General features: G+C 39.5%; 1 protein-coding gene across 9 annotated transcripts in view; it reads left to right on the top strand.

The window, feature by feature from the left end:
* The first annotated feature begins 364 nt into the window (after window positions 1-364).
* Window positions 365-22212, top strand: part of SPHKAP (SPHK1 interactor, AKAP domain containing) — a 65499-nt gene continuing 43651 nt past the window's right edge. For 4 of the 9 annotated variants that reach the window (XR_014957379.1, XM_077785647.2, XM_021553682.3 and 1 more), the window contains exons 1-2: window positions 413-568; window positions 19335-19437. Coding sequence is in view for 8 of the 9 variants with exons in the window: in XM_077785647.2 (XP_077641773.1) it covers window positions 528-568; window positions 19335-19437 (144 nt within the window). In the remaining variant the exon portion in view is untranslated. The other 5 variants (XM_085587702.1, XM_021553676.3, XM_077785646.2 and 2 more) reach the window with 5 other exon arrangements.

Genomic DNA, 22212 nt, shown 5'->3' with positions numbered 1-22212 from the left:
TCTCTTGTGATTCAAGTGCTTTTAATCTCTCCTTTCACGACCAGAGACCAATTCTAATCATTTGCACTGCACAGATTTTCTGACATGGTTATGCAAACATGATAGAGCTGAGCCTCAACACACTCGGTATTTTCCTGCAAAGAAAAAGCAAACAAACCAGGAAAAGTTTGCTGAAAGTAACCAAATAATATAGTCTGAATGAGCTGAAAACAAGACGTAAGTTACAGTTAACTCTAGGCTCCTTCTCTAAATGCTTGTCACATCTGAGACAGCCAGAAAGAAAGCCCCGTCATTTAAATCACATGGTTTACAGGGCTGGGGCTCCATGAACATCATGACATTCGTAACGAGGACTCGGCAAGGATCGCCCGTTTCTCTCTGGAGCCACGGAGCACCTCACTGTCACGTCCCCGCTCCCACACTGCAGCCGGAGCACAACGCCAGCAACTTCTGCAGCCGTCCTGAACTCCTGCAGCCGCCGGCTCCATCGCTCCGGCGAACAGCTCCCGACCGGCGGCGCCTCCCGCATGTCCCGGCCGGGCACCGGCAGCCGGGCAGCGGCTCGCAGGTGCGAGGAGCGCCGGGCACGGCGCTGCCCTGCGGGGACGGCGCTGGCCGCGGCTCCCTGTGCCGAGGCGCCGCGCTCGGCCCGCGCCCCCGGGAGCGCCGGGCCCCGCGGGGCTCGGCCGCGAGGGAGGGCCGGGGGAGGCGGCGGGGCGGGCGGGGGAGGAGTGAGGCGGAGGGCAGGGCCGGGAGGCGCCGCAGCGCCGGGGACGCGCCGTCGCTGCCCCGACACGGCCGGAGCGGAGGGTCCCGCCGCCTTCGCCGCCGCCATGGCCGGGCGCCCCCCGCCCGCCGCCCCCAGGTAGGGCCCGCGCCCCTCCCCGCGCGCCGCCGCCTGCGCGCTCCGCGCCGCGCCGCTCGGGGCCGCGCCGCGTGAGGGCGGCCGCGGAGCCGCCGGTGCCTCGGGTGAGTATCGGTGCTGGGCTCGCGGGGCCCCGCACCGAGCCCAGCACCTCCCGGGCTCTCAGCCGCGCGGGAGCCCGCGGGGCGGGCGGGGGTCTCCGGCCTGAGAACGGTCACGGAGGAGCCGCGCTTGGGCTCCGCGGTGCCGGCGGCGGAGCGGAGCGGCTCCGGGAATTGGCGAGCGGCTGCGGAAGGGCGGGCGAGGCGCCGCACCTGCCGGGAGGTGTCGGTCACCCGCCGCGGCTCTGCCCCTGCGCCTAAAGCGGGAATTAGAGGGCTTTCCTTACTAGAGAAAGAAAGAATAGACACTGTCGTCTAAATTCGCTCTAACCGCTGGTTTTCATGCCGTAGCGTCTCGAGAGAGTCGGTAAGTTAATTAGTGCTTAATGGTACCTTTAGGATGTTGTGCTGAAATCACTTCGGCGCGTGTCCGCTACCTAGTTAATCAGATTGTTTCACGAGCAAAGAAAAACCTAAAAATCACTGTAGTTCTGTTATCCTGGCTCCACCAAACGCGCATTTATAGCAATCATGAAGAACCGATTAGCGCAAAACTTCCTGCAAGACGGAAATGGATGTACGGATAGCAGGAGCCTACCGGAGATGGAAGATGTGGTTAAGCATAATTTTCAACAATCACAAGTAAATTGCATTTTGATAGTAGCAGGCAGACAGAAGTATTATAGAAATTATACCGTTTAAGACTTATCATAGATAGAAAGCATATGTTGTCAATTATTACAATTCGTTTTGGTTTAGTTGCTCCCAGTGCAATGTCTAAATGACTCGTAAAAAAACGATAGAAATAAAGTTTGGAGAGCGCACAACCTTAAAAGAAAGAGGGTGAAAGGATGTGTAACTACCTAAACACACAAGAGGAACTACTTGGGGGAGGGAGGCACAACGACACCTGAGTGGGTGATCATTACTTTGAGGAGAAATTGCTTCTATTTACTAGAAGGAAACAAAAAGCTTTAAAGCAATCACTTAGACTGGATTGAATAGTGTTTCGTATAAATAAATATTTACTGACCAAAGCTTAATAATGCTTTTGCATTTCCATCTGAATTGCCTGGTCTAGAAATAGTGCTTGCCAATATTTCCCTTGGCATTTCAGGGTGAAATGAAAAAAACATGGCAAGGAATTTTTACACTATGAATAGCAAAGAGATTATAGTAACTTTAGTATTTTATGGGAAAGCACTATCTGAAAGAGAGAGGGATGCAGGCTTTAAGGCAAGAGAGACTTTTAGGTTATATGACATGACATCTTGTATTTCACACTCTAAAAAAATTTGGTAGAATGCAATCTTGACGCCAAGATAAACAGATATTCCAGCAAGACAGTCTTGAAGGTATCAAGAATTGGACAAGTTGCTTGTTTGCTTGCCTATGGTCTTGTTTTCACTGTTACAAATTTACCTCCTCCTAAATCTAGAGCCATCTTCCAACTCCACAATTGTTGCTAAGCTTTTCATCACTGTGTTTAGAAACTGAGGAAACCAGTTCTACTCCATTCCAGAGCTCTGCCATCTGGTCATCTCTTCACCTCTGCTATAGGCCTATTAACCCAGATAAAATTGCCTATTTCTGTAGTAAGGCCAAAGCTAATCTTATTCATGTGAGCAAGGTACCTCTTTCATCTTCCTGAAGAGTGATTCTCTTCCTGGAGCTTAAGCAGGTCAGACATTCCTACACCAGGAACTACTGTTCTTTTTCATCTCCTGAAGCTCACTGTTGTCAGCTGCTTGTTATTTGTTAAGCAAGGTAACCCTTTCCTTGCTGAAGCTTTAACTGTAAGCTTTCTGTGTGCCTGTAAGGATCACAGGACTGCAGGAAGGGTGACCAGAACAGCATGTAGTTTATTCAGGGCATTCCTGTCTTCATCAGGAAACCCTGAGGGGAAAAAAAAAATCACATCTGGAAAGCCATGGAACAGATAACTTGTCATTCATACACCTGCAGCTCATTATGCCCACCATACAATATTTAGGCAACTTGTAATTGAGATGTAGTTACAGCAGCTGTTGAGAAATACAAACTTTGAGTGTCAGCATTTAGGAATTAGCTTTACTGACCTCACCAAAGAAAATTTTCACTGTCAAACTGTTAGAAATCAAGGGTATTTTTCATTTTCCTTACTGAATCACTTTAGGCATTAACCTGTTTCTGTGGCTGTTTATACCTTATCTTAATCATCTACACATGCCTTCATAAACCACAGCTTGGCCCACTTGCTGTCACACATCACCATCACTCCCAGAGTTCAACAAAAACTCAGGGTGCACACCAATTCCTAGTCAGTACCTTCTCTTCCTTTGGCTTCTGTAGCTGAAGGCAAAACCATAAACCCTGGGTTGGGATGCCAGCAGTCACTGCAGAGCAGAGCAGAGCAGGCAAGTGGCCTTCAGGCTTCTGATAATTCAGCTTTTCCAGCAACAGCTTCTTGCAGTGAACACTTAGCCTGTGGGTCAGATGAGCAGCTGCAGGGAACTGCACAGAACTGATAGCTGCCACTTTCCCTTCAAGCAGCATTTTTGATGCATGTTGCAGTTGGGGAGCTGGAAATGTGATCTATTGGGATTTACTGTTTGGGGGTTTTGTTTGTTTATGGTGGCTGGTTTTGGTTTGGTGGGTTTTTTTATGGTAGAGAAAAAAACACCACCCCTACATTAAAATCTTAAATATACCAGCTTGCACTTTGCCTCATTAGGTGAGAGACAGAAAGAAAAATGCATGAACTTCCTTGTTTCTGGCCCCTATATTAGTGACTATCTGGGATGCTGCTGCACAGCTGCTTAAGGACATAGAACCACTCCCTTCAGTAAAACTGGAGTTTTTCTGCTCAAGCTTATGAAATCAAACCTATAAACATTGCAATTTTATGTATCTGAAAGAAATATTGGCTGCCAAATAAAAGTCTTCCAACATGTCTTTTGGACTGGAACTGCTTTCAACATACCTTTTGTGTAAATACTAGAAAGAAGTGGAGGAATGAAAAGTGTTCCTCAATTCAGAATTGGAAACAGCAGTGGAGCTTAGAAGCAACTTTAGACTGGATAGTAATTTGGAAAAAATTAAAATGTCTGTGCATTCAACAGAGATGAGAAGTAGCAGGTTTTACATTTTAAAAAGTGGAAATACAAGCCCAAGAATAGACAAGTTCTATTTCTGAGAACTTGCTCTGCATGTAATAAAAAAAGTGTTGTATCACCAACACAAAATGATCTTTGCTGCATCTTAGAAATGCCTGGTGTGGCACATAGTGCACAAGAATGGCTAGGAAAAGCCTTTCTGGTTTTACAGGATCCTGGTGGGAACCAAGCACTATTTACATTTGAGGAATGTGCTAGGGCTGACCACAGATGTAGAGGTAAGTTATTTAGAGCTGAGAAGACATCCAAAAGCTGTAGCTGTATCAGAGCTTCCTTACAGGCAGCAGGCATGTGGCACACACTCAGTGCCACTGGAACTCTCTAACACTGTCACAGACAGAGCTGACAGCTGCTCTTATGCTCCAGCAAAGCAGCCTGGATCTTGTATAACAGAGAAAACAGATTTGGTGGCTTTGAATTAAGATGCTTTTAGGAATGAGTGAAATAAAACTTTGATCCTTTAAGGAGACAATATTGCAGGCAAAGGCTCCACAACAGCCATGAGACTAAGCTACAGATATTAATTTGAATAAATCATTAAAGAAAAGAGAATACAAACAAAAATAAAAGAAACAGAAAATCAACACATAAACAGAAATAAATACTAAACATCTATTCGGAAAAATTACCAGTGATGGGTGAAATGATACAAGTGAAGAGGAGCAGGTAGTGGGACTGACCACACAGACCACGTCTTATAGGTCTGTTATCCATATTTTTCCACCTCTCAGAGTACAGGAAAACTGAATGTATTACAAATCTTATTTAAATGAAAGAGAGCAAATAAATCCCCTGAACAAGTGAGTACTGTCAGAACTCCCATTATCAGGAAACTACATGCATTAGAGCAGCAGCTGGCGTCACATATGAAGATGAAATTTATTTTTCTGCACTCATGCAGAACCAGTACGGCAGCCCAACCAGAGGAATCAGTTTAATACTTACTTTTTATTTGCAAATTAGCAGATGAATGTACCAGATATTATAAGTGTAGCAACCAGAAAAATTATCTGATAAGTTTCAATATTAATTAACTTCTTCCAGTGTTAGTTTCAGTCTCAGTGGAGGGAATCTCTGAAATGACATGCTGTGCCCTGTTTTCATGGTCAATTACTTTAAGCAGTTCACTAACCTGGCTAACCTGTGTTGTTAAACATAGACAAGATTCTCAGAGATGCTTTCTTCAGTGAGGTCAGGGAAGGAAAAAAATCAGCTAAAACCAGAAGGAACCTAAATTGTCAAAGGTCATAGGTCTGTGCACGAGGAATCAGATCCCTTGAGGGATAGAACTCTGGGTGAAGGGAGGAGTGTAGAAGCAGTAAAGAAGTTAACTATAGAATTTCCATGCTTTGTTTCACTAACCCAATTGCACACTACAGTGACCAAACTGTACTGCTTATGTCCAGGCTTGGCATCTCCATTTCTTCCTTATTTAACCAATCCCATCTGGTTTGAATTCTCTAATCTCGCCTACCCTAGCCTCCCACATGAATTTCTCACTGTTTTCCTGAAAATATCCATTAATCTCCTCCTTCAGCTCCGGCTCTAATCCCTTGCATCCCTTCTCCCCTTTGTGCCTGCAGCAGCTGCAGTAGTGTCAGTCACTCTGTTCACAGTCTGCCTATGCACACCAATCCTTCTCCTTCATTCAGTCCTTCTCCAGACACAATTGAGAAGTACTAACAACTGTCAGTAATAATTTGTAATAATAAGATTCTATTGCTATGCTGCTCATTTTGTATATGATTTAGGTTATGACCTCCCCCCAGTAATCATTGTAGACATACTCACTAATACATCAGGGTTTTGTCATCTTCCTCAGCCCTACATTAATCACTTTATTCTTTCTTGTTACATGTGGTTGGTTCAGCTACTACCTGTTGCCGTTGAGCAAGACATGACACAGATACACCAGAAGGCTGGTTTGCACAACAGCAGCTTTAATAGAAAAAATCTCCTCTTTTATAGACAGCTTCAACACATTCTACTTGATTGGCTAATTAACAAAAACGTCTTTCTCACAAACAGTCCTTGAGAAGAACAGAAAAACAGAGTAGGAAAACACCACCTGCAGGTTGCTTATACTAACAAGTTACCTTCGTTTCTCTGCAATTCCATAAAAAGTCTCACAAGTCCACTGTGAGAAAACAAATCTCGTTTTCTCACACTGACCAGGCTGTCACATCCACAACTACCTGAGAAGGCATGGTGGGAGGGAGACATAGATTCATGGCAACCTTTATCTGCACTGTGGCTAATGAACCCCAGCCACTCCTCATGCAGCTATCCTTCCCTAAACTTAAGAACACCTTCTAAAGAGCATGTGTTAAAGCCATGTATTTTAAGCCCTGATTGGCACCTGAACAGCCAGCAGTGGCATATGCAGACAGCAGTGAGGTGTGCTAGAGGTGCTGATGAGCAGGAACAGGCTGAGAGGGAGGCTGGGAGAGCTCCCTCTGAGGATGCCAGCTTGGGGTGGCAGGGTCCCTGCAGTGGTCCCTGCAGGCTCACTGCTCTGTATTACACTCACTGCAGCTGCTCTCACACACAGTACTGACTTATTGCAGTGGAGAAGCAGCTCCAGCATGAAGGACCAGGAATGCAAGCACTAACAGCCTTGTAGTTTTGAGCATTAACTAAGAAGTGCAGTAGGCAGCTTAATTTTTTTTTTTTCTCAGAAGAAGAAAAATTAATTATTAATTTCTACATCAAAACAATAGCTTTAATTACCAACTTGCTGGCTGAAGTGCAGCAGCAGCTCCTCTTTTCCTGGTGTGTTTTACAGGCTCTTGCCTGTGCTCTCTGGGGAGAAGCAGAAAGGAGTAGCCTGCCTGGCACTAAGGATGAGGCACTTTGAAAAACTGCACATCTGTCAGGATCTCAGTGTCAGAAATTTTTGGGGGTTGTTTCCCAATTTTTTAACCACCTCTTTGCTTATCAGTGGATTTGATAGTGCTTCAGACTTCATGTGCAGTACAGCTTCCCTTCTTCCTGCTTCACTGAAAGGGAGAAAAAAACTATACTGCGTATTTCTGGTTGTCTTTTAACCAGAACTACAAAGTTAGTATGTGTAGATTAATACTGTAATATCTGAAATTTATTTGCTGCCCAGAATGAATTTTAAAACTTCTTTTTTCAGTCTTGTCAACCTTTGGATTGTTGACATTAATCTCTTTAGTTTCCCTCAATAATTTTCTTCCCTTCAAGACTTGCCTGGTTATTATTAAATATCTGGCTACTGCAAGTGCCCATGACACACAATAGGTAGTCATCAAAGTTATGTTTCCTCTTGGTTGTGGCATCACAATTTCTTTTACATCTAATTATTCTTGACCGCTGTGTAAGAAAGTGCAATTTGTAAGTCTTGATTAAATGTAATTTAGCACTGAAAGAACAAGTTCTTTTCTAAAGCTGCTAACACAGAACTTGATGCTAGAGTATATATTTCACTGCTAGTGAATTCAGAACTGGTCAACAAGTCCTGTATAACCCTAGGCAGTGAATTTTAAGATTGAAACTTACCCTTCATGCACTGTCCTGAGCTGACTCCATGCACTTGCAGTAACTATCTTCCAAGTATTATGGGAGCTTTTTTGTTTTCTGGAAAAGTTTTGATCTATTACATGAATTGCTGGAAAACTGAAATTCATTGAACAAATACATTGTTGTGGTGTAGTTAAAACTTTCTAAACAGAAAGATGCACACAATTTCATAGGACTTACTTGTATTTTCTTTTAGCAGTGAAAAACATGTGTGGTCCTCCTGTAGTCTCTGTGAGATTCCATAGTTATCAAAATTTCATATACAGGCATTCTGTCAGCCATGGAGTTGTTCATTACATGCAGTGGCTCTTCAGAATATTAAAGGGAGAAAGAAATGACTCTTAGTTTTCAGAACTGTGTTTAAATCAGGTCCCAATCCGTTTCCCCTAAGATGCATTTACAACCATCTGTGCTATTTCAATTTGAAAAGAGAAGAAATCAAATCAGCAGGGTAATGTTTCAACAACATACTTATAGCTTGTTCCTCTTCCACGTTGTCAGGGCAATGTCCTCAGTGAAAAATGTGTATTACCATTGTAGACATCTAATAAAAATGAACAGGTCATTTATTTTTAAAAGGAAAAGATTTGCATGCTGTGGTGTTGAAATGAAACCCGCTATCCTCACATAAACTCTGGAATAAGGCCTTCCCTTCAACTGGAATAAAACAAAATGCTCCTTGAATATTTAAAAATACAGAAGTAGTAGCACAGCTCTTAGGGAGCTTAGTTGTATGATCACATTGTATTTCAAGACCTTCAATCCTAAACATAATACATTCCATAAATTCAGTGAAATCCAATGGTCACTTTATCCACATTCCCAAAGGTAGCATATATGACCTATATCAGTGTTTGCATTATGTAATTTAGGTGTTAATATAGCTACCAAACACAGGGTTTTGGTACTTTTACAAATATACCAATACTTGCCAGATTTTGGAAATCTGTGCATGATGGAACAGTACATAGTACTATAAGAGAGAGGTGTCTTTTGGTACTAGCAACAGTAGAAGATATTTCATACAAGAAGAATTCATTCATAGGTAAGTATGTATTTGTTGAGTGCAACAGGTGATTTTCTGATTCAGAAGGCAAGGCTTTTAAGGCATCATGTATAAGAAAAATCGTTAACTACTGAAAAAAATAGTGACAGACCATAAACAAGTAATATAAACACTAGTCCAAGTCCAATAATAAAACAAATAAAGAGGGTGTAGGAATGGATTTACTTTGCATAAATTGCTTTTGCATACAAAGAACCAGACCTCTGTGTTACTTGTGTCCTTCTGTAGCTGCAATTGCTACAGTGACCCCCACTATGAAACAATAGGAAGGAATTTGGTGAAACCTGGATTGAAGTACATACTGCTTTTTTTGTTCCTTTGAATTAAAAGAGCTTAGTGTTGATCAGAGTAAATTTAAACACTCCCAAAGGCATGAAACAAGTGGCAACCTCTACTCTTAATGAAGTTAATAGGAAGAGCTGGTTTATATTTTTTTTTCATTAATAGTAAGTGTAGGAATACCCATTTGGCAAGTACTCACAGAATCACACTGCAGGCAGTGATAAAGTTGTCTGAGAGCTTAACCTGAGCTCAGTCTGTGGTGCAAATGGTCCTGCTGGACCTTGTGCATGCGAACAAGTTAACAATGAACAAGTTAACCATGTCAAGCCCAGGTATCACAACAGTTTCATAATGAATCTGAAATTCATTGCAAAGCAGTGGCAGTTTTATCTACATCATGCTATAAGGAATTAATTAAATTAATAACACATTGACCTGATTCACAGTTAGAGTCCTAGAGATAATTTCCCAAGTTCATTGTAGAATATGAAAGGCTGTATATTTTAGAGAGTAGAAAGAAGCATTCATATTGCCAAAAAAGCTCAAGTTTCTTGGACTGAAATCTCATGCTTTTTTTAAGCTGGTATAAGTGAGGAAAAAGTTGTGAATGTTGCCTTCACCTACCACTCAATCCTGTTAATCATATTACAGCCCATGGAAAAAAAATTTCACAAATTGAAGCAAATTAAACCAAATCTAATGTTTGCAGTATCTTGACAGAATGGCACAAAAGCATGTTTTATCATATTAAAAGCAAAGTTGATTAGAGGCAGCTTCATTTTGTTCTTGTCTCTTACAATGTTATCATGCTTTTTTAAAAATACCATACTTTTAAGCTAATGAGTTTTGAGATTTTTTTTTATGTCTAGTCACAGACAGTACTCATTGGCATATTCAGACAACTTCAAAATTGGGAAGATTTTTCTTTGGGATATTATTAGCAAATCAGAATTGTTTATTTCAGGCATGTAAAACATGTTAAAATAAGATCTGTTGTGAATAAACCATGACAAAATTTATTCTTTGGCATTAAAATAAGCAGAATGTACCCTGACATTTTAACTTGATAGTTTATGAATGTAACTGCAGGTGGTCATAGAAACAATACTGGATTAAAGAGAATAGGAAATTCTGTTAATATTTCATATGAAAACACTTATTTTTAGACTATTGTTTTACTTGTCTAGTATCATTAGTCAAGGTAAAAACATATTGCTTTCTGAACTCTATTATAATTCTAGACAATGTTTTGGAAGGTTTAGCAGGAATCTAAAACAGCTTGGCTTTCTTGCAAATTGAAAGTGCTGGGAAACATATTTTCTTGAAGTTGAAGAAATAGGCATGTTCCCTAGAAATAATACATTTTCTGGATAGGTACTTTTGAAAGTACTTTAGATACCGTTGAGGTAAAATATTTCCCATAATAAAATTGAGTTTAATAGGGACCAGTATCACAACTATATAGTGTCATTTTGACCAGTTTTATTTTTAATGCATAGATATGTTGGTGTAAGTACCTGACCAAAGGAACTAATTACAACAGGCTAAAAATTGCCTTCATCTTACAGCTGTAGAAATGATGTTACAATTGGGCAGTGTTATTACTGAGAACAGAGGAAGAAGAGCAGACTCTCCTTAGAAGAATATCAACCAAATCTCCTGGCCTTGCTCACAGCACCAAAATCTTGGTTCTCTTGTGGTTGAGAGGAAGGGATGAATTCAAGCATTTGGGTTCAAAACACCTGCTTGAACCTGTTCTGCCAAACAGGAGATCAAAATGTCTTTGGTGGCTCCCAAGATACCTGCAAGCCACCACTGTGCTGCGGGTGAGGCTAATCTGCCTGTTTCACTTGAAGCCCTCCCTCCTTCACCACTGAGAACAGACTGACCTGGTTATTTATTTGCTTGTGTCACTGTGTGTAGCACTGGTTCAGCAAGCACATGCCTTACAGATACCTGATAACAGAAATTCCTGATCACCTTATCATATTTTTCTCCCTCTGCTCTGATTGACTTAGATCACAGAAATGCTTCTCTCCCCCGCCTCCCCCCCAAAAAATGGGGAAAAAAGGAAACAAAGAAATTGTCATGCTTTACTGATCAGTTCTGTGGCTTATTGATGGCTGGGGAATCTTCAAGCATCTAGAATAAATATTTTTTTTATAATTTCCTATAGTGTTCAGAGACATTAACTGCTGTGATATGGACAGGTGCATCTTCACTACACTGAAGTCAGTTCTCATGCTTTGTAATAAGGAGCACTGTACCTCATGATACTATAACCACTTGGCTTGTCATACACATACTTTTTTGTTTCCAAGCCCTCAAGCTATTCCATAATTCAAATTGTGTCTTGAAAAAACTAGTTTTCCAGTATCAGTAGTCCGTTTTCAGTAACAGTTTTGCCCTTTATGTTTTTAAAAGTAACTGAAAGTGATGCTGCAACAGTGGGAAGTTCTCAGGGTCCTATCTTCAATATCTGTATTTAGGACCCCTTTCTTAATTTCATAATTCCAAAGACAGATTTATTATTTCTGTGGAGAGGTGGTACAAAGAATTTCAGAAAGTCTGCTGAATTTTAGGAAAATGCCATTCAAAAGATGAAAGTTATGCTCACCTTCTGATCACGCACATAATCCTGACTACCTACCACATTTCAATTATGCTTGTACAGTCTATTTGATTTGTAATCAATCTAAAATAAAAAGACACATGAACAGCTAGCAAATTTTGATTACCTACACACACTTTCTATTAAAATAAAATCGTGACATATGCATTTACTTTTAAGTTATGATTATCTTCATCACATTACTCTTACCTTCAGAAATATTCAATATCTGTCTTGAATATAATCACTTAAAAGCTTTTTTAAATTAAATTTGAGATCTTTAGAGGATGGCTTTTAAAAATTGTCAGATAGTGAAATACTTGTTTGCATGTGTTGTGCTTTGAGGCTTATTCTGTCAGTTTACTGCTGTTGCTCTGATGCTCCAAATGAGAATCACACTTGTTGATGACAAAAGCTGGTTAAGAAGCTTTTCTGTAATGTTTGGCTATATAATATAAATAGGATGCCAAAAATACTTAATAATGAGTTAAGGCGAGATTTACATCCTCCACATAAAAACACTGGTGTCTTCCTGTGTCATGTTCACTGCTTGTCCTGAGATGCCCAGCTGACAGTTTGTGCACAGCAAAGGGATGAGAGGAGCAGGCAGTGAGCACAAGTTGTTTGTTAGATACAAGAAACATGTAAAACAGGCTGTGAAAAATTACCCAGTGGTTTATGGCATGACAGCCTAATCTTCAATGTCTGATTTCCTGAAAAGTGCTAAGAATTTCTATTTCTAGTTGAAATCTGTGGGATCTGCTTTTACATTTGTTATATATTTAAAATGGCCCAAATTTCACCAGTTGTGTCACAATGGTTTTTTCATTCTTTTTAAAGGAGGATCAGATAACATCATACATTTGAACTATTACATTGTGCTGCACTAACAACATATCCTATATTAAGAATAGACATTGCCATCAAAAATGCAGAAATAATATAGATTTCTTAGTAAATACATGGTCATGAACATTTTTGCTAGAATGGAAAAACAATTATTTCCTCTTTTGTACTTCTTTCCACAGCACAAGGACCAGTAATGTTGTACAGTACACCTACATATGCTAAGTGAATAAGGAATTTTTACTGGGACATCTTTTAAGACTATTTCAGATTTTATATTGTTTTTTGCTGACTTAGTAGGCTTAAATAGTAAAAATTCTATTGCTTTGCTGTAGAGGAAATGAAAACTGCCTTATTCTGATGTTTTTGTGACACCTGTGCCTGTATCTCTCTAAAATCAGCTTCCCAATCAGCACTGATCACTTAAGTGTGTACAGACTAATTGTTCAAAGAATCCTTCCTTTAACAAGATTTCTTATTTTTCCTGCAGTCAAACCCTGTGCAGAGCCTTAGTTTCCCACTGGCTGGCACTCCAGACCTGAGTACAGACTCCTTGCTTTTGGGGCAGAAAAGCAGTCTGAGTTGTCTTTCAGTCCATCTCCATAAGGTAAAGTCCTTTAGCCTTCCCTGCATTTAAGGGTCTGTTTCTTAATTCCAAGTCAGTCATTCTTCAACAGACCTTGCTGGTCCCTAGCTGGTGATCCAGGTCATGTTTTTGTACTTTCTAAAACACCTTCCACCTCAGGAGCTCAGCAGAAGTTCCAGTTACCTGTGAACTGTTGTGGGCATTTCCCACCAGAAGAGATCTCAGAGTTCCTCCTGTTCTTTCCTGTAGTTTCCTCTGACTAAGGTCCAAGGCTGTTCTTTCTGGAAGGTTTCCTTAGTAAGTAGCCATTCTACCATCATAACAAAGGTCTGTCTAGAATTGCCTTAAAGCCATGTTAAATCCAGGGTTAGGTGGGGAAAAGGCAGGATGACTATCAGCTGTCTGCAAAAGTCAGTTTTAGATTGGGTTGACTCTATCAGTAAATTACTGAAATACAGTTAAGCATCAAAAAGCACCAGCCCAATCATCTGTCGTTCAGCTCCTGAGTGCCAACTCTTTGATTTGATTGTCAGCTCTCTGAACTGAATATATCCTGCCATAGCTATTGAATGTGGAGGAGTTTGTCAGACTTGTAAAGCCTTGTTATTTTAGCCTTAGTAATTCAATCAGTAAACTCGGGAAGGAAGGAATATTTCTAAGTAGATCATAAAAAATGTAGTTAGTTTTCTTTAAATTTGTTCTTCAGTAAAACTGGTCTGTTCTTTTATAATATTTTAAAAACATGATTTGAAAGAAGGCTGATTGCTACTGCTTATAGAGACTTACAGATTTATTTGCAGGTTTAATTTGAAGCAGAATAAAGGTCATTCAGGGCTCTTTGGGCATTGTGAAGTGTACCCTAGCATGGATTGTCTTTTATCTGCACCTGTTTTTCATCAGCATGTAGCTGAAGACCTGATCTTTTGGCAGCTGTATCACTGAAAAAATGAAATGTAAATCAAGGGTACCCAGTAGACTCTATTAAATGACAAATCTGAATATAAAGCAGTTAAACTTCTAGTCTTTTTTGTGTGCTGATCTGTAAAACCCAATCCTGTACCTGTTAGAGTGCACAGACAGTGAAGGAAGTATTCAGTATTTTTGTTTCCAGTGAAGGCAATAGTAGCCATGGGAGATTTAAAAAAGTCTATTAATACCTTACAAGATGCAATCCTGATATTGCCAGTGATTATATTCTGTTCTTGAGTTCCAAATCCATAACAAAATCAGAAAGACATTTGTTTGAGGTATTTATAGAGCATCTGTTTGACTCACCATCTGTGCTCTGATTGAAGTATACACATTGTCCAGACTGAATAAAAACCATTTATATGGATTAGAATAGTAATTTTGACACTGTTACATCTAAAAATTTTGTTCCTGGTGACTTTGCTGACCTGTTTACTTGCAAAGGTAAATTTTAAAACTGTAAAATCTGAAAGGTAGCATGAGGAAAGAGTATGACTAGTCTGTCCACTTCAAAAGACTTTGAAGTTAAGAGATGCTGTTTGAACACTGCATGCCTTTCAAAACTGCTTCTTGCTTAGGGTCTGGATTAAGTGGCTGCCCTCCTCAGTTGCTTAGTAGCTTTCAGGTTTATTTGATAGGGTAAAAGTAAGAAGATGCTAAGGTATTTTGCTCTGCTTTCATTTCTTTCATATTTCTATTTCAAAATGAGATTCATTCATTTTTTGTTGTTCATGATGTTCACTACAAATATTATCAGAACAACAGAAATGTAGCTCACTATAGCTTGGCATTAATTGCACTGAGAAACCTCCCTGTGTTCATTCAGTTTGCTTCCTTCAAGATTATTTTTTCATGGATCAGTACATTTTATATGTTCAAAATGCCAAGATTAGGAGTCGTAATGAAAAGAGGAAAAGCAGCAGGCTGTAATATGTATATCAAAAATGTAACGGTCACTTACTGTTTATTGAGATTGCTCCTTAGGAATGATTACTGAACAGCAAGTTTTGAGAAGTTGTTTATGCTTATTCAAGATGGTAGGAAATTGAAGTTTCTGATACTGTTTCACAAGATTAATTTTCTTTGGTGATAACCTGGGGAATTCTTTAAATTACCTCATCTTAGTTGATGTAGCACCATCTGCCACATCTGCAAAGGAGATAATTATTTTTAGGAGCAGCTGTGGGTTTTTTGATTAAGTCTTGAGTCATCGAGGTCAGTATTTTTGAATTATTTAACATAGGAAAGATGAAGCCATTTGTTTCCATTTTGGACAGTAATACATGATTATTACAGTTATTAATATAAACCTCATAGCTATTTACTACAGTCCTCTAATTTCCAGGGAATTTGTTTGTATTCTTTGTGAGTGCATATAGCTTGTAGGAAAAAAAGTTATCAGTTACAATTCATGAATCAGTAAGACAGGACCTGGTGGCAAATGAGTGTGGAGACTTCTCTGTTAACGTAAATACCAGAGTGAAAATAGTGCACTTAAATGGTGCACCAAGTCTTAGGTTCCAGGTTCCCAACTTCAGTTTCAAAAGCTGAATTATATGTTAGGATCTTTCACACCAAAAGAAAACTCTCAAAATGAGCCATTCCTGAACAGAGATTGATTGCTATGCCTATGGCTTTTTGTGGTACCTTCAAGTCAGATGAGCACATCTAACACAGATCATCATTCTCCATCACATACTAAACAAGGGAGCCAAGAAAAATGAGAACTGAGACCTAAAAACTCTTAACAGCTTTCTTTATCTTGTAATGAAAAGGCTCCAATCTGTGCCAGATATCTTGAAAGTCCAGCACTTCATGTAAGCTCTTAATGTGAAGTAAAGAGCGTAGTATGTGAATGCAGAGCTATCACTTGATGATGAGCTGGCTGCATCTCTGCAAGAGTTTCATTCTGCCTCTTGCTATGGAGGAACTAATAAGAGCAGAATCTTCTCAAAGCCAGAATAGTTTTTCCCTGGAGAGTTAGTAAACAATAGGTTTATATCACTGCCTTTGCTACAGAGAAAGGGTGGCAGAGCTGTATAGCCTAAGGAAGGTCTCTTGAGAAAACACCTGTTGAAAATTTAAACTTAGAAAGGATACCCATGGGATAAAGAGAAGAGAAAAACTTTGCTCTGAGAGCTGAGATAATTGAAAAAATATGTTGAAAAGTCAAATTCATGTTCTGTGTTGGAAGAAAGACCTGTGCCCCTGAAAGTATCTATGCAGGACCTCATACACTGCACTTCCCTGAGTTATGGAAGACTTACTTTTGTGGTGCTGAATTCCCAGCCTACAGAAGCACAGCTGGGTGCTCATTTTCCCATCAGCTGGCATGCGTTGCTGCAGATCTCCTTTGTGTCACACCTAGTCATGTACCTGACTGACCAGCAGGAGTGGCCAGAGGGTTTCCCTGTGCTTCTAGAAATTGTGTAGCCATAAACTCAATAAGGAAAAGGCTGTGGAGTCTAAAACTGAATGTAGCTCTCCTATTTTGACACATCTTTGTTAAAAGTTTTCTGCATTTCAGGGACTGAACCCTGACTGGTTGAAGCTGTTTGCAAGCGGTGGGAGCCCAGAGTTCTGTCCCTGCCACAATTCAGGAGTTGAACTGCAGTGCAGCATGAGAACAGGAGTTTTGCTAAGCAGTTACAGATCAAGAGACATGAACTTAAGACAAAAAAGAAGCTCTGAAAGTATTAGAGATACTTGTAAATGCATTTTCCTTTGTCCTGCGAAACACAGTTGCTGATTTTTCCTGTGCTCCAAGTAATCACCTGGATTTGAAATAAAACTCCAAGGACTGGGATAGGTGTCAAGAGGATTTGGGTTTACCAATTTTCGGAACATCAGAGGCAGTTGGGTTTCCTGTCAGAACTTTAGTATGAGTGGAAGCCTATTCTCATTTAAAATATTTAATGGCATTCTACATTTATTTCAGTCAGCATGTGCTTTTAACAAGGTTTTCTATATTTACAAATGAAAAGTGGGCTTATTTTGAAAAGAACACAGATTTTAAAGGATTAAGAAGTTTTTATAGATCATTTCACTTTCCACATGACTTGGAGGAGAGCTTTACTTCTGTATGGGACATGTCATGTGCTACCCCTTGCTGAAATACTGTCCAGAGATAGCACAGATTTGTTTATACTTCAGAATGTGACTCTCCAACTACACTTTCCAGCTATGCTTTAATGTGTATTCTATTTGTACTGTTTAATTAAGTTCCAAAGAAGGCCTTCAGGTAGTTGTCAAATTGTTATCTTTGTTGCTGTTAGACTCAGCAATACTACAGGCACTGAAGTTCAGTTCCCTGCACACAATGGAAATAGTCATTACCAGCCCATCAGCTCCCTGTGGCAGGGCCACTCAGCCTTCCTTTCAGTGAAGAGCAGGACAAAAGAGTACAACAGGCCTTGTAATTCAACCTGCAGGTCAGCCTTAATCTGTAATTTTCTACTAGATTGTAGATGTGATGCATTTTATAAAAAGAGGCAGTGCACAGCTTCTGCTGTGAGTGGCAAGTTTTACCTCCAAAGGCTGCATCTCAATGTGGATTTATCAAGGAGGATACTTAACTTATATGATTTGACCCTCTGAATATGAGGGTCAAGTACAAATAAGATTTGACACTCTGAATATGAGGTTCCTACTTTAAATGGAGTTAGAAAATCAGAACTGACTTAATTTTTAAAATTTCCTTCATTCTGTTAAAGAACTCAGTATAAGGGCTATAAAGTGCTATTTTGCTGTATCAAATGCCAGAAAAATTACTTCCAGAAATATTACTCTGTATCTATATCATCTGAGCAATGAAGCAGAGTTATGTAAACGGAAAAGTCTTTCTAAGTACAAATGATGCTGGTATCTTCCAGAGTATTAAGTAGTAACACACTTTCCAAGTTAAGTCAATTAATGCTCTGGTCTCTCTTGTGCACCTATAGTCTGTCCTCCCATGTGATTCATTAAACTTCCCCCCAGCTAGCAGTTAACAATTCCTAAATTAGTTTTATGTTTTTTATTAACTCTTCTAATTCCATCTAGATACTTCTATCCATCTAGATACTTTTTAAAATTATTATGGAATAGCACCACACATGTCAGTAGAATTCTCATTGAGGAAGTTTCTTACCAGTGAGAATGCATATATTTATGGCTAGTCCTAAGCAGTATCAGGTGAAAGGTACATCCATGAATCCTGGAGGGAAAGGTAGCCTTAGTCATGCTTGGCTCTGGATTTCAGGAAAAAAAGTGCGAGTGGCCTCCTCTTAACATACTGGTTTACAGTCCAGTAAAGGGGACTGAGGAAAATGCACTTTAGGTTTGGGCATAGCAGGACAGTCTGTTATCCCATTGGAACCAATGAGAGCCATGGTAACCTGGCCACTCTTTATGGTCCATCACAACTTGTTCCACATATTCTCATAGGTTACTTGCAATAATTAAAAGCACTCCAAAGACCCAGTCTGGAAAGCAGAACATGATTCTTTTCTCTTAGTGTGTTCCTGGATAAATAGTCCTATAGCACGTGTGGCCTTTAACTGTGATTGTCATGACCAGAAGAAGCTTCATTAATCTTGGACCAATGTGATTACTAAACAATAGAAGATCTTTGAAGACTGGCCTGAACTATTCCAAAAGAAAAGTATGAAGGTTCGTTCTTGCTGTGTATGCAAATAATTTGGCTGGGGGGAACTTGGCTTTATGGTTTTGTACTTCACATCTGCACAGTTCCGAAGTAAACGTGTTTGTTGTGTACCACTGTATCACAAAACAGAGTATGTGCATGATTTAGTTTAGCCCCAAACCTACAGTGTACTGAGCTGTTCCATCTGGATTACAGAATACTGCATCTCCTGTAGTGTTTTTTTACTTTGTAATCATTACGCCTTTACTTCCATCCTGGCAGGTAAAATTGCAGCAAATATTTCTGTTGTTTACCAAGTGGAATTATTGCAGCAAGTATTTCATTTGCTGCTCCAAGCTGCCTGCGTATGAAAACAAGATAGTACCACCTTTTACAGTGGCATTCAAGACAGACAGATCTGGTTGTAGGGAGTTTATGCTTTCCTCTAGTCTTCAAAAGACATTAGTCTGCTATTTTATATCCAAAGTCTATAGCTCAGGATAGTCTTCCAAAAAGGGAAAATTAGCAATAAATTCACTAGGAATATCAGCTAGGAGAGTACAGACAGCATCTTGTATTCTAAATTACATCTCTTTACTGACCTGTCTTTTGGTATTACTTGAGTTATTTATGTAGCTGAGTCACTGGAAAGGTTTTTGGGGGCTTGTTTCTTTTTTGTTCTTCAGCAACTTTGAATCTCCACTGATGCATGACGTCCCAGAGCGCCAAGGCAGCAGCACAGACAGTTCTGCAAGCAGTTTTGGAAGCTCTGTCACAGCATGTAAGAAGGTAACTTTTCAGTTTATATTATATTCAAAGTCCAGTGTATATATATATATATATATATATATATATATATATAGCTTTGCTTTTTAGCTTTCAGCTTTAGTGAGGAATACAAAATTTAAGTCATACTTAGAAAAGGTTTGATACAGAAAAATAACTTAGTGGTTCTGTTATGTTATCTTGCAAGTTTTGTCTGCCTGGTCTGTACTTGTCCCAAAATACATTATACATATATAGGAAGTAAACTCCCATTTGAACATTTCTAATTTACCTCATTATCTGACATTTCATTATATGAAATAAAAGCACAAATACCTTCAGAACTATCAATAAATGACAGGTTTCTGAGACCCAGACAGAGCTTTGCTTCTCTCAGGTCAATGCAATGGAGGGTCCTTCATGAAAAAACTTTTATTGGAATGGCTTCTACAACAGTAGGTGGTAGAGAATGCTGTTATTGTTTCCTAAAATCAGGTTGAGATGTAATAATTTAATTTAGAGCATGTGAGGGGGAAAAAAGTGACACCTGTGTGTGTATGTATGTCATTAGGAGTGGTAAAATGTTATTTTATGTGTGCAGCTAATTTCAGTACAACTGATAATAAACGGTGAAGACCTTTTATTCCTCCTTCCTAGGAGCTTGTTATGGCAGTACAGTCTGAGGGAAGGGGGCACTACCAGAGATTATTGAGGAGGACAGGCTTTCACCTCTCACTCTGCAATAAACCTCAGAGCTCTACTGTCTCCCACAGGCATAATTCTAGAGCTGAAAAGATAGCATTCATTTTAAATTTAACAGTTTATTCAATCTTCTCATAATTCTGTCTTTTAATAATGCTTTCATTTTGGGTTTGGAGTTTTGGGGTTTTTTTCTGTAAGAAGAGTGAAGGATAAAACATGTAGATGCTAAAGATTTTTTCCTTATACTGAAAACCATGCACAGAAATTGTGTTAGATATAATATCATTGATATAAAAAGAGAACTCGATAAGACAGATGTGTATGCTGGGACTGGGCTTTTCTTCCTCACCCTAACATGGCTAAAAGATAAACTGTCAATATTTAATTTGATCAAAGGGTTCATTTGCAAAATAACAGGTTTTAAAAATACTGTAATTGGAATCCTCATATAGACAGAAAATCTACTGTGTGGGAAAACATCTTAAATTTTTATTTAATCTCAGAGTTGTCTACTTTATATAAGAGTGAAAGACAATGGGACAACACTAAGTGCCACACTGCCTTTACAAAAAAGGCTCCTGCTTGGCCACATTCATAAGCATCACTCGCTTTTAAAGGTTATCCTGTGTCACGTGTGACAGCTGCTTCACCTGTCCAATCCCTTGCATCTGAGCTGTTCATTGTAAAACAAATCAATTTTATGACTGTCAGCCCACTAAAAGAAGTTATTCACTTCTGACAATACTTCTGACAAACCACAGGATGCTTCTGGCTTCTTTACACTGTTGTCAGAGTCTACCTTTGTGTAAACATAAAAGTTTACCTTTTATGTCTGTGTATGTGTGTGTGTGTGTGTGGGGGGGGTTGTGTGTGGAAAAGGATGAAGAATTCTCTTTTAGCCTGTGTTAAGTGATTTTGAAGTTAGATGTGTGGTGGAGTGAAATGCTGTGGCCTCCTGCTGCAAGGGAACAGTTTGAACAGTTGAATTTGAGTAGTTGTATTTGGCATGAATGGCTCCTGTCAGGAACCATATGAGATGTAGCCTGTTACTACACAGACCAACCTAAATGAATGCAGATGTGCCCCTCAATATCTTGTTTTATTCTGTATGTCCCACTTTCCTATCTTTTTTTGATGAGTAGTAATTAACCAAAGCAATTAAGATGTTCAGTAATGAAGATGCAGATGTTTCATTTGTGGAGCAGAGCCTTTTTAATGCTGTCTCAGTTATAGATATTTACTCTATTTTAATGTCTTGTGATCTAAATCAGGGAGCAGGAAGCTGTTACACTAAACTCATATGCAGTATTTTCCTCTGGGAAAGAGTGACTTTTCTAATCCACACTCTGCTAGAGGCTGATTTAGTTCATTGATTCACAACACACTGAGTAATGCTGACGGCTGAGTCTCTAGATGAGAGTGGAAAACTTTTTTTTAGAACCATGAATTACTGCTGATTTCACATTTAGTGCATGATGCAGATTCATCCTGAATTATTTTTTCTGAGTGTGATGATCCTGCTCCAAGCCTGATATACAGCACTATAGTGTGTGCAGCTGTCACATGAGTATGGTCAATGAATCAAATTCTGCTTTCAGTTTTCAGCTGATAGGAAAAATACTAACAATGTGTCAGTGGGATTGACCCTGCACTTGTCTTAATTAAATAAGAATGAAGAGAAGTACAGGAGGTGAAAGTACAGAAGACAGGAGGATGAAATTTTGGCAAGTGATAATGTTTGCCTTAAAGGGCAGGACTGCAGACTGACAGCTGAAGGAGAAGAGGGTTCGTTTTCTTGTCATTTGGTACGGATCACCTCAGTATATTTTGAAGAAATGCTTAAATGCAAGAATGGCAGTGGTAATATGATGGTAGAGATAAAAAGAGTACCAGTTCTCACATTGCTTTTGATTAATTAACTAGCTCTCTTAATTTAGATCAACTCCTTCAAGTTTATACACTTTTGATCATTGCAGTCATATATTATTTTTCTATAAGGACTTCTGTATGTTCCTTTAAAAGCATGAATATCCCATCAAGTTTTCATGCATGTGTAAACTCCCACTTTGTCTTAATACATGAACCTGTTTAACAGGG

The sequence above is a fragment of the Lonchura striata genome, chromosome 9 (genome assembly GCF_050655825.1).
Source record: "Lonchura striata isolate lonStrDom1 chromosome 9, ASM5065582v1, whole genome shotgun sequence".
Taxonomy (NCBI): domain Eukaryota; kingdom Metazoa; phylum Chordata; class Aves; order Passeriformes; family Estrildidae; genus Lonchura; species Lonchura striata.
Note: the sequence above shows the minus strand (reverse complement) of the source record. Positions and strands in the feature narration are given on the sequence as shown.